The 13,848-nt window shown below is 35.3% G+C and overlaps 1 protein-coding gene across 1 annotated transcript; it reads right to left on the bottom strand.

The window, feature by feature from the left end:
• Positions 1-7,653: 7,653 nt before the first annotated feature.
• On the bottom strand, positions 7,654-12,957 carry LOC131166247 (uncharacterized). Its single transcript, XM_058124598.1, has 3 exons — positions 12,152-12,957; positions 9,391-9,607; positions 7,654-8,853 (listed from the first exon to the last, which is right to left on the bottom strand). Exons 1-3 carry the CDS (start codon positions 12,380-12,382, stop codon positions 8,345-8,347), a joined length of 957 nt encoding a protein of 318 aa, XP_057980581.1. The 5' UTR covers positions 12,383-12,957; the 3' UTR covers positions 7,654-8,344.
• Positions 12,958-13,848: the final 891 nt, after the last annotated feature.

Raw genomic sequence — 13,848 nt, 5'->3', positions numbered from 1 at the left:
CCTCAATTTTAAGCCGAAACCCAAAAATTTTCGAAACGGGATTCCAATCCGTAGAACTTGTAGAGAATCCTACCATGATCCTCGTGGTAACTTCAGATTCACGATTCCAATGATGAACAATGAAGAAAATAGAGAGATAGAGAGTAGAGAGAGAAAGAGAGAGAGAGATATTTGAGTTTCTTAATGGTTAAGCAATGAAATTTCTATTTATAGCCCCTTTGACCCAGGCAAACTCATCGATGAGATGGTGTACTCGTCGACGAGGTCATATAGATAACTCGTTGACGAGATGGTGGATTTGTCGATGAATCCTGATATCACCGGTTCCTGAAACTCCTCAACTTCTCCTCGTCGACGAGCCTCTGAACTTCATCAACGAGAGATGCATGGCCTTCGTTGATGAACTCTGGCTTCGTCGATGAAGCCTGTTCAAATACCAATTTTACCCCTCTCTTAATTATTTAGACCCACTTATCACGGTTTGGGTTCTTACACTACTTATTTGGCAAATTTCACTAGGTGGAATTGCCGGTGAAATTAGGAATAGCTTCCCAAGAGGGGGGGTGAATTGGTTTTTTAAAACTTTCTCCTTAGTTCTTTTAAAGTCCTTAACTTCTTTTGTGATTTAACCAATTCTTTGACTTGTTTATTTATTTTCTCAATCAGAAGAACTTGGTTTCTTTTGAACAATCAATCAACAACACAATTAAACATTCAATCTTCAACCACACTTTGAAAGTAAAAACAATCAAACAATTAATCACAATTTCCAAACAAACACAACCACAATTTATTTACCAAATATAAGTTCACTGCAGCACTATTAGATTGATGAAATCATTCAAGATTTAAGACTCTTGGAATATAAAACAAATCTTTATACCATCCAATCACAATCAATATAATATATGTAACTTTCAGCTTTTGATGTTTTCAGCCCTGTGGTGAATGTGAGTTTTGAACAAAGCCCTGTATATATGAAATTTCTTCTTCAATATGATATTCAATATAAAATCCAATTACTCTTTCCAAACTTTAGAATTCAAATAAACTCTTAAGTTAATTTATCTTGGGGGTGTTTAGCCAAGTAACGTACTCTCATATGGTTTCCGCAAAGAATGGTTCAACCAACGTACTCTCTTTCGGTTTCCACAACCCAAATCAAAATTGAACTTTAAGTTTTACTTAATTTCCAAATTTACATAGTTTATATGATTTTAAATTTAAACCATTCACGCAATTTAAATATGTACTGAAAATAAAAATAGGGAAAGAGAGAGTGAGACGGAGATTTTTACGAGGTTCGGCTTATACCTAGCCTACGTCCTCGCCTTTGGCAAACCACCAAAGGATTCACTAAACATGTTCCATTGATGGGTGGAACAAAAGCTTTACAACCGATGCCCCACGCTCAAACACTCCTTCACTAGGCTAGAGTCCGCCTCTCCAAACAATGTCTCCTCGTTCGGTCACTCCTTAATTAGGCTAGCGCCCGCCTCTCTAAGTAATATCCTCTTGCTTAGCCAACGATCCAAATAACCCTTGGAATCGTCAATTTACAAGAAATAATTCAAATATATGTGTACAAAAACTTGCTCACACAAAGAGTTAATTAGTACAACAATTTAGAAACTAATATACTTCAAAGTAAATAACAATATGGAAATTAACTTGAAGCTCAATGAAGTATATCACCGATTATTTCTTTCAATAAATAAAAGATTTAGAATTTGTAGCACAATTCCTGTGGAAGAAGATCGGAAAAATCTTAGTTGAATTCGTGCAAATTGAGAGCAAGAGAGAGCCTTGAGAATTTGAGAGCAATTGAGAGAGATTTTGAATTTTTGCTGAATTTGAATTCTTGGTGTGTTGATTCAATGATCTTTGAGGCTTATTTATAGACTTTAAAAGGTATGTAACTTGATCCCCAAGTGACTTGGAGTATCCCCCAAGTTTTCACAAAGTTTGAGCCCCAAGCAAACCATTTAAAAAATGTTTCCGTTGAGGTTTTTTTAAAAATCTGTTTGTGGCAGTCGCCTGCCCCAATCCATCAGTCACCTGCCATGTTATTTTTAAAGGAGCAGCAGAGCAGTAGGGTGGCAATCACCTTCTAGGGCACAGCCAATCGCCTGGCTTGACAACCCAGGCGCCTATCCTGGTTCAGGCAGTCTACTGGTTGCTGTCAGCTTCGAGTACCCTTCTATTTTTCGGTCATAACTTTTTTTTGTGTAACTCCAAATTTGATGATGTTGGTGTCAAATGAAAGCTAAGATAAAATCCTACAACTTTCATGTTGAACACTTTTTAACATAAAGAGTTTTTGATAGACTTGATAGAGAAAAATACATCTCAATGAAAATGTAGAAAAATTAACAGCATTTTGAAAATCCTCTTTTTGATGTTTTTCATTCCAAAAATGATTCTAACCTTTTTGAAATAATTTTTGACCTTATAAAAATATTTTCCAAATATGTTAAAAGGTGTTTAGGACCAATAAATTAACCTAAGAGTTTCATGTATCCATATTGAAATTATTTGAAATACTTATATGAAATTTCCTATAGATTCTTTCAAATTTGCAATTCTTGAATTCCTTGAGGTTTTCATGCTTGCTTCATCTTTCTTTATGCTTTCATCAAGTTCTCTTTAATCCTCATGCTCTCATGATCTTCAAGCTTTATCTTTAAATCCATTTTTGAATCCATGCTTCAAGCTTGATATAAATCATCCTTCTTTGAAATATAAGCTTTCATGAATTCGTTAACCTTACATTCATCATTTGAGTCCTGAAAATACATCACTTAAACAAAACATGTTAAGTTCTACTTGTTTGTTAACATTAAAACAAGATGTTAAGCCTTATAAGGCTAACAGCCGGTTTTTCGGTTTTACGATTTTGGTAAAAACTAGGCTTTTGGGGTATGGCCTCCATTTTTTTCCTAAAACTCATTTCTTTGTGTTAAACCTAAAGTAGGAGGTGCTTGAAACTCTTGTTTTCAATTTAAATGATATTTACCGAACCATTTACTATACTATTGCTTTTTAAACCAAATGAGTGTGACATGAGATGTTAAATGGAAATGTATGAGAAATATATGATTATGAGATATGGGAACCAAAGTTCCAAAATGCTTATCAGGAAATGTAGAAAGAGATGCTGGTTAAATACCAAGCTATGTATGTACCAAGGTTAAATCGAGAGCTGTGTGTGCCGGTTTATACCAATGAATGAATTATGAAAAGTACTGGAACTGCTTAAATGCTTTATGAATGAAAATAGGTTACTATGCTTTCGATATAAATTGTATATATGATATATGAACCGCTTGAGAAAGCTTGTTACCAAGGAAAGCATGGTACCATTGCTAGCATGAGACAGTGCAACCACACGTTATTCTTGAGTGTGGGTATATAAATAGTTGGCTTGGTATGAAAGGCCACTGGTCGAATTACGGACTAGGGTGGTGTAGGCCAAGTTGGACGGGAGAAAGTAGCGTGACTAGCCTAGTGCTCCTAGGTCTAGATCAGAGCATTTTAAACGCACAACCCGTACCATGGGGGAAGTAAATGGTGTTGATATGATGTTTCAAAACTGAGATGAGTTCATTATGCATATACATGATTATAAAAAAAATGGGTAAAGTTACAGCTTTGAGTACCGAGTCGAGGGATTGTGTAGTGTATGGGCCTGTACCCTACCCCAACCTCGGGGACTTTCGCTTGTAATGAGTCAAATTACCTTATGCATGAATTATATATATATCTCCTATATTACAGGCTTGTGAATGATTTAAATGTATAACTGTTTTTTACTAGAATAAACTCATGTAGTCACACACTGATGTAATATGATCTACCTTACTGAGAAGTGTCTCACCCCAATATACAAATTTTGTTTCAGGTCCTGTAGGAAACCGGTCCTAGACTGCTAGAGGGATTCTAGACATAGTGTTTTTATAGTTTATGTAAGTTCCTGTATATGTACTGGGCTTTAGCCAGGATACCTTTTTGGGTTTGTAATAGCAGGTTATGTTTTAGTATGTATGGATGTATGTGAAGAAACAGTTAGAAACTCTGGTAAGTTTTATTAGAAGATGTATGTATGTTTATGTTTTCCATTATACATGAATATGAAGATCAATATGAAACACCCGATTTCCCTTATTTGGGCTAGTAGTATATGTATGGTATCAGAGATATGATATATATGTATAGTAGCACTCCAAGCCCACCTAGATGGTCGGGGCGTTACATATGAGACTTTTCATAGGCTTTAGTTGGTTGTGCTTCAGTTCTTCTGAGTGAGTGTCCTTTTGATCTTTCCTATTCAAACGTCTACTCGGTCTGATCTTTGCCTTTGATCTATTTGTCACTTAACATGTACTTAACATAATCTGCAAAGATATGATACCCTTGGAACAACAAATAGGTTAATATCATCAAAACACATTAAGTTGAGTTATGTAGCTACTAAGGCTAACAATATCCCCCTTTTTGATGATGTCTAACCTATTAAGATTTTACTTGATCTTTGCATTTACCTAGAACCACTAATAGTTTGTTATCATCAAAACATGAAAATTAAGATCATATAGCCACCAAGACTAACAAGTTCTGATATCCCAATTAAAGCAATATTTACATGGTATTTTTCTGTCACAGCACAAGTATGCCTAGGATTTGGTGGCTGCTGCTGGTCTCTAAGACTCTACCCCTCTTGATACTCCCATTGAACTTAATCTCGAGTTGTGCAAAGAAGAGGGTGACTTGTTATCAGACCCTGTGGCCTATCGTACTCTGGTTGGTAGCTTGGTCTATCTTACAATTACTGGACCTGATATTTCTTATGCAGTCCAACAGGTTAGTCAATTCATGGCTTCTCCTTGGCACCTTCATATGGCTATAGTTCGACAAATCATTAGCTATGTCCATGGCACAGCTTTGTGGGGACTTTTCTATCCTTCTGGTACTTCACTTGATCTTGTAGCATATAGTGATGCTGATTATGCCAAGTGTAGTGACACTCAACATTCTACTATATGTTGGTGTATGTTTCTTGGTCCGCCTCTTATTTCTTGGAAAACTAAGAAATAGGATTGTGTGTCTAAGTCCTCTACTGAGTCCAAATATAAGGCCATGTCCCAAGCTTGCGCTAAGATACATTGGCTCCGAGGGCTATTGGCTGAACTTGGCTTCTCTCCAGGTGGTCCTACTTCTCTTCATGCGGATAATACTAGTGTCATTCACATTTCGGCCAATCCCATCTTCCGTGAATGCACTAAACATATCGAGGTTGATTGCCACTTCATTTGTGAGGCATTTGAAGCTCAAACTATCTCTCTTCCTCATGTGTCTAGCAATCTTCAAGTGGCAGATATTTTCACCAAGGCTCTCAAACAGCAACATCATAATTTTCTTGCAAACAAATTGATGCTTATGGATAACCCGCATCAATTTGAGGGGGATGTCAATAGAAGGCCATAAATTATGCCTTGTTAATAGCTATTAATTTAGACTATATATACTTTCATAAATAGAAGAGGAGATTTAGCTTACCATGTATATCTTCCTAAAATCACTATATGTAAATTAGCTGGCTTACCATATATAACTTCCTAAGATCATTCTGTGTAATTAACATGTACAAATTTAAGTTTCCTTGTATAACTAGCAGTCTTGTCTGTATAGTTAAAGACCTTCTTAAAAGAGAGGACAATTCGAACCATTATGTCAGTGAAAGCGTCAAAAACTCTAAAATGTCAGTTCTCTTTTTAGAGAGATTGTAATTTGAAGCAACAACAATCAATATAAATGCAAAAAAGGAAATTAAGGAAAAGAAATTGCAATCAAGGGAATGAAGTGCTCAAGGAGTTAAACCAATGTTTTTGGAAACGATGAATAATCAAATAACAGAAGCTTGTAAATTATATATTGATCCAAAATAACAAATTTGAAAACAATTTCATAATGGGGAAAACAAGGTGATAGTGAGATTTGGAGGAAAGGATTCATTAGATAAAATCTCGTATGATGTGATTTATCGCTCTATCATCTTAGAAGATAAGAAGCTAGAGAAAATTGTAGGAAATGATTCATTAGAGATAATACCACATAATGGGACTCATGGCCCTACTGTCCCTGAAGAGCGTAGACAAGGATATAGAACTTTTGGCAGTTTCTTTCAGACACTGCACAATGAAATAAAATTGCACTCGCAAATATCATAACAAAAATTTCTCCATTTTTCAACCATTATTGGTATAGCTAAGGCAAACATAATTGCAATGATTGTAATTGGCTACTCTCAACTCATTCTATTGTAAAATAAAATTCATGCTATTCGTTAAAAAGAAAAGGATAGCATTGACTTCAAAATGTGAACCAATTCAAAAAATTATCAGATTAAAAATTCTGTGAAACTGCAGGGTAAAGAAACCCTGGGAAGGGAAAAAAATATGCATTCTTTTTAAATTTAGTAAATATTATTCAAAGCAATCATCAAAGAGAACTACAGTGAAAGAACAAACATGATGTAATTATGTAACTGATAATGAATACCAAACTACAAAGAACATTAAGACTGTGAAAAATCATATAATTTCATATGATATCTAGTATCCAAGAACAACTACTTAGCGGGGGAAAATGGTCGTAGCATTTTCCTTTGAAAACTGAGTCCCTTTGGCGCAAGTGGTATGACGAATTTTGGGAATAGCATGGCTTAAGGTGGGCTTATGTCTTCTGTCAAGTCCAGCAGGAAATGAAGTTCATTTTGATCGGGGCACAAGAAAGGTGAAGAAACCATGGGAAGTCTAAATTACGATGATGGAGAAAGAAAGGTGAGTTCTTTCTTAATTGGATTCTGCTAGTTTTTTTTTTTTTGGTCTTTTTATATTTGAGTTTTTCTTTGTTTCTTTTACTTGTATTTTTCTTCTTTTTTTTTTTTTTTTTTTTTTTGTTGGAAATAATTATCAAATAGAAGGTGATTAGAAAATTTATACTAACCAACAATCCACAACTCTGCATAATCCCAACTCTCTCATAATCTCCCTAAAAATCACGTTGTGAAGCGCACAATGCGTGTCCACAACTAGTGAGGTGGGGAAAAAATACCCTTTCCACCCACCAAAAGAACATCTCTTGGAGTTAAGATGGATACAATGCTCTTGGAAGATTAAACAATAATCCTTCTTTGACTTTTGAGACGCCCTAACTTGTTTTTCACTCCTCAACTAAATAGAACTTCAATAAAAACTCCAAACATACAAAAATGGAAAGAACTTGCAAACAAAGATAATGGAAGAAGAAACATCGGAAACCATCCATTCTCTAGAAATACATAGTAACTCGAATAAAGAAATTGACTCAAGAAATGAAAGACGAATTGGATCAAACCTAGTGATGAGGGATTTTTCTTCTTACAGTAAACTAGGGCTCTTTTCTTCTTATCATAATAAAACAACCCCATTTACAATGTTTTTGTTGTCCAGCAAGATCCATGCAGGCAGTGTTTGCATATGGCCCAAACACAGCATTAGAAAGCAGGAATGTTATAGCAAAAATCTACCTGTGCATTCGACATAAACCCATATGATTATTGAAATAATCCAGGCAAAATATACTGAGACCACCTTTTTTACATTATTAGATACATTTTCTCCACTGTAAATAACCTATTATTCAGAATCATTGTTGCTTTCCAACCCAAATAATAATTACTAATAACGATTACAGTTTCAAACACCAGCAAAATAACAAGAGACAAATAAAGGACATCAATCAAAATACGTATGGCAGGCAACTTTTTCTTTTATTTGCCTGTTGTGAAAGATATTCAGCCCAACATTTCTGGGAGTAAAACATATATTCAAAAAACAAAACAAAAAGTAGGCAAAATTCCTTATGCCCAACAACATGGGACACATGTAAACAAAACCCAAACACAACCCCCAAACCCCAACCAGCCAAAACAAACACCACCGGTGCAGCCATGGCTGCCGCCACCCCCCACTCCTTTTTTCCTTTTCCACCAGAATAAAAGGTAATGAACAAATATAATCGATGAACTGTTGCTCCAAGCTCAAGCAATAACCAACTGGTTTGGGCATCAAGTATGATGTTTCAGATGAATGAAAACCCTTCTGAATCAGCTGCTCGTGCACAAAAAATGAATGAAAACTATGAAACTCCCCAACATAAGATGGACAAAAACGAACTATATCCACCATGATATGGCACATTATTGTAATTAATCTCCGCTATGAACCTGCACTTTCTTGGTTCACTTATTCATTATCCCCGCCATAAAATTCTTCTCAATAGAATTGACATCTCTCAAAATGAATCAGAGGGTCCTATATGAAGAATGCCTCCACCTGTCAGGCCTCCGCCTGTCCGGCCTCAGCCTCTGATTGTGATCACTGTTTAAAGGCTTCAACAATCTCTCTGTTTCAATCTCAGATTGGAGCAAACACTGCAGACCTCTTAAATGTCCACAGCATTTCTTATGCTGCTCAGAAGAAATGTTCCCATTCATATTTGTTTCATCTGGATGAAGCACCCTCTGATAGGGAGATTGCCACTTGGCTTGCAAATAGGCAAGTGATCTCCAGGGAGGAAGAGGCATTGAGTTCTGTTTAAGGGAAGATTTAGTAGCCTCAACCATAACTTGAAGTAACTGTTTCAGCTTAGTCCAGCTGCCCACATAAACAACCGGTAGGGACTTCAATATTCTGTCGTAAGATTCCACAGCTCTAGCTATTTCAAAATGGCTTCGAAAGTCAATATCAATGATTAAACGCTCATGGCTCCCATCATCATTGTAGTTGACCACATCAATGTATTCATGATCCCCTTCATAATGAAAAACAAATGGTAAACAAATTCTCAGAAGTGCATTTTTCTTCTGTACAAATCAAAATGTACAATGTTTTTAAATGAATGAAAATCCAACATTCCCAAGATGGGGAAATAAATTACAAGGCCACAAAATCTGTCTCCACAAAACTAAACAGTATCGTGCCTTCAAATTTTGGAAATTAGAAAATAGGGTGATGGAACTAGTCAACACAATTTCCAATAGCCAGTCAATGACTACAGAAATTCAAGTTAGGATCATCTGACTCGAACAATTTTCTAACTCGTATAGTCAGTTCCAAATTCCATATACACAAAATGTGCATCACAGATGTAAATGAGTTCAATTTCCCATCCAATAGATGTATACTTTCTGAGCATCCTCAAGAAATTGTGGGCTTCATCATATTATGCCTTCAATCAGAATATTCTTTTCCAAGTCTTGATGAAAATATTTTTTGTATTGTGATCAAACAAGAAGTAAAAGCAGAAACATAATAATTCTAATCTGGCGTTAATAAGCTCCAAGCTTACCTCCAGGGACATTGCCAGAAGCCTGCCACCGAGAAGAACAAAAAGCAGCATCATATCCAGATATTCTCAGAAGCTTTACCAAAGAAAACTTGATGCAACTGGCATTACAGGGATCCGAATTGACAGAGTGGATGTCCATCTCCTTAATAGATAATATAAGAGAATGGACCACTGAGAGAAAGTCACTCTCATACCGATCCACTGAATGCTTATTAAACTGCAGAATAATAGGCAAGCTGTAAATTGTGAGCATTTCAAAGTAATGAAAAATTGCAGGATAGGAAACATAAATTTGAATTAAGTATGAGAGTAAAAGCAAACGGAATTGGATACTATTTTATAAAAATTGACACATCTTCAAAAAAAAAATAGACCACACTTTTACAAAGAAATTCTATGAATGAGGATAAGAAAAGGAAGTTTGTATCAATAACAGAAATTGTGTTTGCTTTATCATCATGTAGTGGAAAAGGATTCATGCAGCTGACCAACCTAGGTTTTTTTTTTTTTGAGGGTGTGGGGGTGTGGAGTGAAGAATAAACCCAAAAGAATGGGATTAAATGAAGCAGGCAACAATGAATTAGCATGAAGCAAAAAAAAATAGTTGATTGAAGTGAATAACGCGCATGCTTTAAACATGTTGCTTAGGGTATAATGAACGCACATGCTTCTGTAATGAAATAAAACTTAAATGATTTAACAACATTTCAAAGTTGAAACCCAAAAAATTTTAAAAATTTTAACGTTTGTAAAAAGATCTGCACTAGTGACAGAAACCTAAAGAATTTGTGGCCGCTAATCTCAATTCATTTAGTTGGTTCTTTTTTATAGCCCAACAACTCAGAAACAACACTAGTAGCACCAGCAGCACTAGCAGTTGTAACTACAACATAATCAGTGAGGGTGCTATCAGAGGCAAGCAACTGAAAAAGTGCCGTACTGTCATTTTATATGACAAAATAATTTCCCAGATAACCCACTCAATGTCTAGAAGCATCAGTGATACCATGTTTTAGTAAAAAAAAAAAAATACAGGCATCTTCACAAGAAAGAACTTAATACCAATTAGACACCCCCCCCCCCCCAAAAAGGAAAAATATATTAAAAAAAAAGAGTTTACCACAAACACATTAGTCAACTATCTTACAATGGTATTAGAAGGAAGGAGGGACAACTGTGGAATTTGTCGGATGGGGATCACCAACAAAATTGGAGAACTTAAAAAGAAAACTAAAAAAACTTTTCTAGGCTGACCTAGTCCAATTATGCTTACCAATTTGTAGACACTAACAAATTTTCCCACACTCTATCAAATTTGTATTTAGAAACGCAGTTATACACATACTATTCAAATTATCCAGGCTTGTTTCAAGTTGTCTAACTTTTGACTAAATGGATTTAACAGCATGTGTTTCAGTCTTTCAGATATCGAACCAGGACAAATCCAGGTGGATACCAATATGCCTACTTTTGACACTAAAATTAACCCTAGCCAATTCCCTTTCTAATGCCTTCTAATCATTTTAGCTCAGTCCTAACTCTTGTGCTAAGAAGAAACACATACATCACTAATATGTCTGTTATTTAACTAAAAATTTTATTTCTTTCCATAGGAGCTCTATTTCGATCATAAATTATGCATCAGAAAAGGAAAAGAAAAGAAAATAAAAAGAGAAGTAAATTAGTTTTTGTATTTTCTCACTATATCAAATATCATTAAGAATGACAGATTGTTCAAATGTGATTAAAATTCTAGAAAGAATCAAAGGTCAATGACATGTAAAATAAAAATTTTGTCCATTCATTTCCTTTCTCATTTTACTTGATACAACAAAAGTAGAATCTGTTCCTATTTTCCTTCTTTCCCCTTATGTTTTCCCAAGTCCCAAACAAGGACTCTTTTAAGTTTTAAATATTAATGAAGAATCACAGCAGCATAAAAAATAATTTTGGTGAAATTAGGGCAGACCTTGGATCAACAATTATCCATGGTTTCAACAGGGTCTTTGCATAAAGCAGCGATAAGACTGTGTACACTAGGATAACCCTCCCCATACCTTCCCAAAGTGGGGAGCCTTGTGACTTGGGGACGGGCTTTTTGTTAAAAAGAATTAAGGAGTGATTTTTTTGGTGTGATCGAAAGAGTATATATTCAAATGAACAGTCTTTCAGATTTTGGGGGTTCTTAGCATTCTATTTGCAAAACATGTACCCTTCAGTCTCCAATAATAAATTGAACTTTCTCATAAAATATTCGGAATTTTTGGAAGAGACCAATCACAGCTGCAAGTTCCATTAAGGTCTTCTTCTCTAGTCTTTAATATCTTTTGGTTTTTATCATAAAACCAAAAAAGTATCTCTCAGCTAGGTTAATTGTATCTTGATAGTATGGGCACAAAGAGCAAGATGCAAAAGAAAATTAATGGGAAAAAGGAAAACAGCATGTTATAGAAAACTAATCAAAGAAACATTTATAGTGTTAAATGCAATACCAGTAGATTGTGTAGCAACTTTTGCATAAAAACATAATAACTGTAAAAATTTAAGAAGAAAAAAGATGAATTAACTTAATAAATATCCAATTTTTCATAGAATTAGATCCATGAGAAAGTAAGAACCCAGTTAAGGTAAGCCCAATTCAAGTAATAGACTTCTTTAAGCAGATAATTCATTTCCTTTATGTACCTCAATTTTCTCGGAAACAAACTGAAGATTGATAAATAAACAAGGGCATGGTTGATTAAGAAAGAAAAATACATACCAAAATCCTATCAGCGAGGACAGCAATATCGGAGAACCCCGGATCGCTATCGCTGCTACACCTGGAGTCGGTCCCACCACTTCCATTCTCCAAGAAATCGCTTACCATCACCGCCAAATCGTGCTCGCTCTCATGGCTGAACCCACCGATCTGACCCACGTACTGACCGCCGCCGCCGGGCATCCTAACCCACAAATCTCCGGCCGTCGCCGAACACACCCGGCAATCCATCACACAAAACCCAACGCCCCTACCTTCTCAAATCTCACCGCAAACGCAATTGCGCCTGCCCCCGCCACCGACCAGTTCCAAAATGGACACCAAAATTCACAAAGAAACCCTAGAACGCAAAGAAAAAATCATCTCCGCCCCAAACAAGAAATTGAACAATTGGAAGAAATTCAAGAAGAATTCAAACGATTGAAGTATAACGAAAGCGCAGAGGAATATTCGAATGCTACCAAACCCAATCCAAACCCAAACCCAAACCCAATTCTTCTTCTTCTTCTTCTTCTTGATTTTGATTTTGATTTTGTTGCTGTGGAAATGATTTTGTTTTGGTTTTGGTTTTGGTTTTGGTTGTTGCAAGTTGCGCGCGTTGTGGGGGATTGAAATGGTAATTATGGTGATCCAGAGGGGCGAGAGAGGGAAGGAAGGCTCGCTGCAACCAAGAGGATGGAAGGAAGAAACTGAGCAGGTGGACAGCTCATATAAAGAGGGTCATATTTTGAGATGACGAGAATGCCCTCGGGCCTTTATTTAATGACATTGGTTAAATACGGATAAGGTTAAGATGAATTGAACTTGGACGGAAACCGATGGCGGATTCGCAGTCTATTAATATTATTTGTATCTCCTTCTTAGGTGCCCTCAAATTTTCAGAGATACTTGGAGGAGGAGCCAATCGTATGACAACACTTGTCAAGTCTCTTATTTTAAATAAAGAAAATACAAACATAAACTATCTGTTCAAAGTTTTGAAAAATATCTTTGAGATTTGATGAATTGACTCATTCATTGCATTTGAAAATTTTTATAAATCTCAAAAATTAAATTTGAGATGCATATGATTTTAAAATGTAAGAAGATGTTCATCTCTTTTTGTCATGAACGCGTATAGAATTTTAAAACCCAACATAAAGTTTGCATATTTTTACCAAAATGAGATAAATTGACAAATGAGTTACATTTTAAAAACAATTTAATTTGAAGATAAGCGAGTTAACGAAACAAAAAGCTAAAGGTGAGTATGCAATTTGTGAAAGATGATGTTATTAGTAATTCCTTTCGATAGCAAGAAATTCGTAATTAGTGAGCAAAAATTAAAGTAAATATCGTTTAATGGCTATTGGGCAGAGGGGAGGTAGAAGAGATGACATGGGCAACATAGCAGTTTATTCCTATCCCTTGCATTAAAAGATACTTCTCAGAACATGTACCGTCATCTCAAACTTCTTGTCGTACATTTTCACGTGTTGTATCACTTTTTCTTCACTATCACACAGTAATTTCTTAATAAATATAAGCAGCTAACTTGCGCATATATAGTATATTGTTCAATTTTAAAAATTTAAAATTTATAATCATGAGTATGTGATTTGAAAAGATCACATATGTGACCTTTTAAATACTTTTAAATTAAAATTATTTATGTACTTATTTTTGAATATTTAATTTGAAGAGTTATATATGGATGC

The sequence above is a fragment of the Malania oleifera genome, chromosome 10, assembly GCF_029873635.1.
Source record: "Malania oleifera isolate guangnan ecotype guangnan chromosome 10, ASM2987363v1, whole genome shotgun sequence".
Taxonomy (NCBI): Eukaryota; Viridiplantae; Streptophyta; class Magnoliopsida; order Santalales; family Ximeniaceae; genus Malania; species Malania oleifera.
The sequence above is the reverse complement of the archived record's forward strand: the minus strand, read 5'-3'. Positions and strand labels throughout refer to the sequence as shown.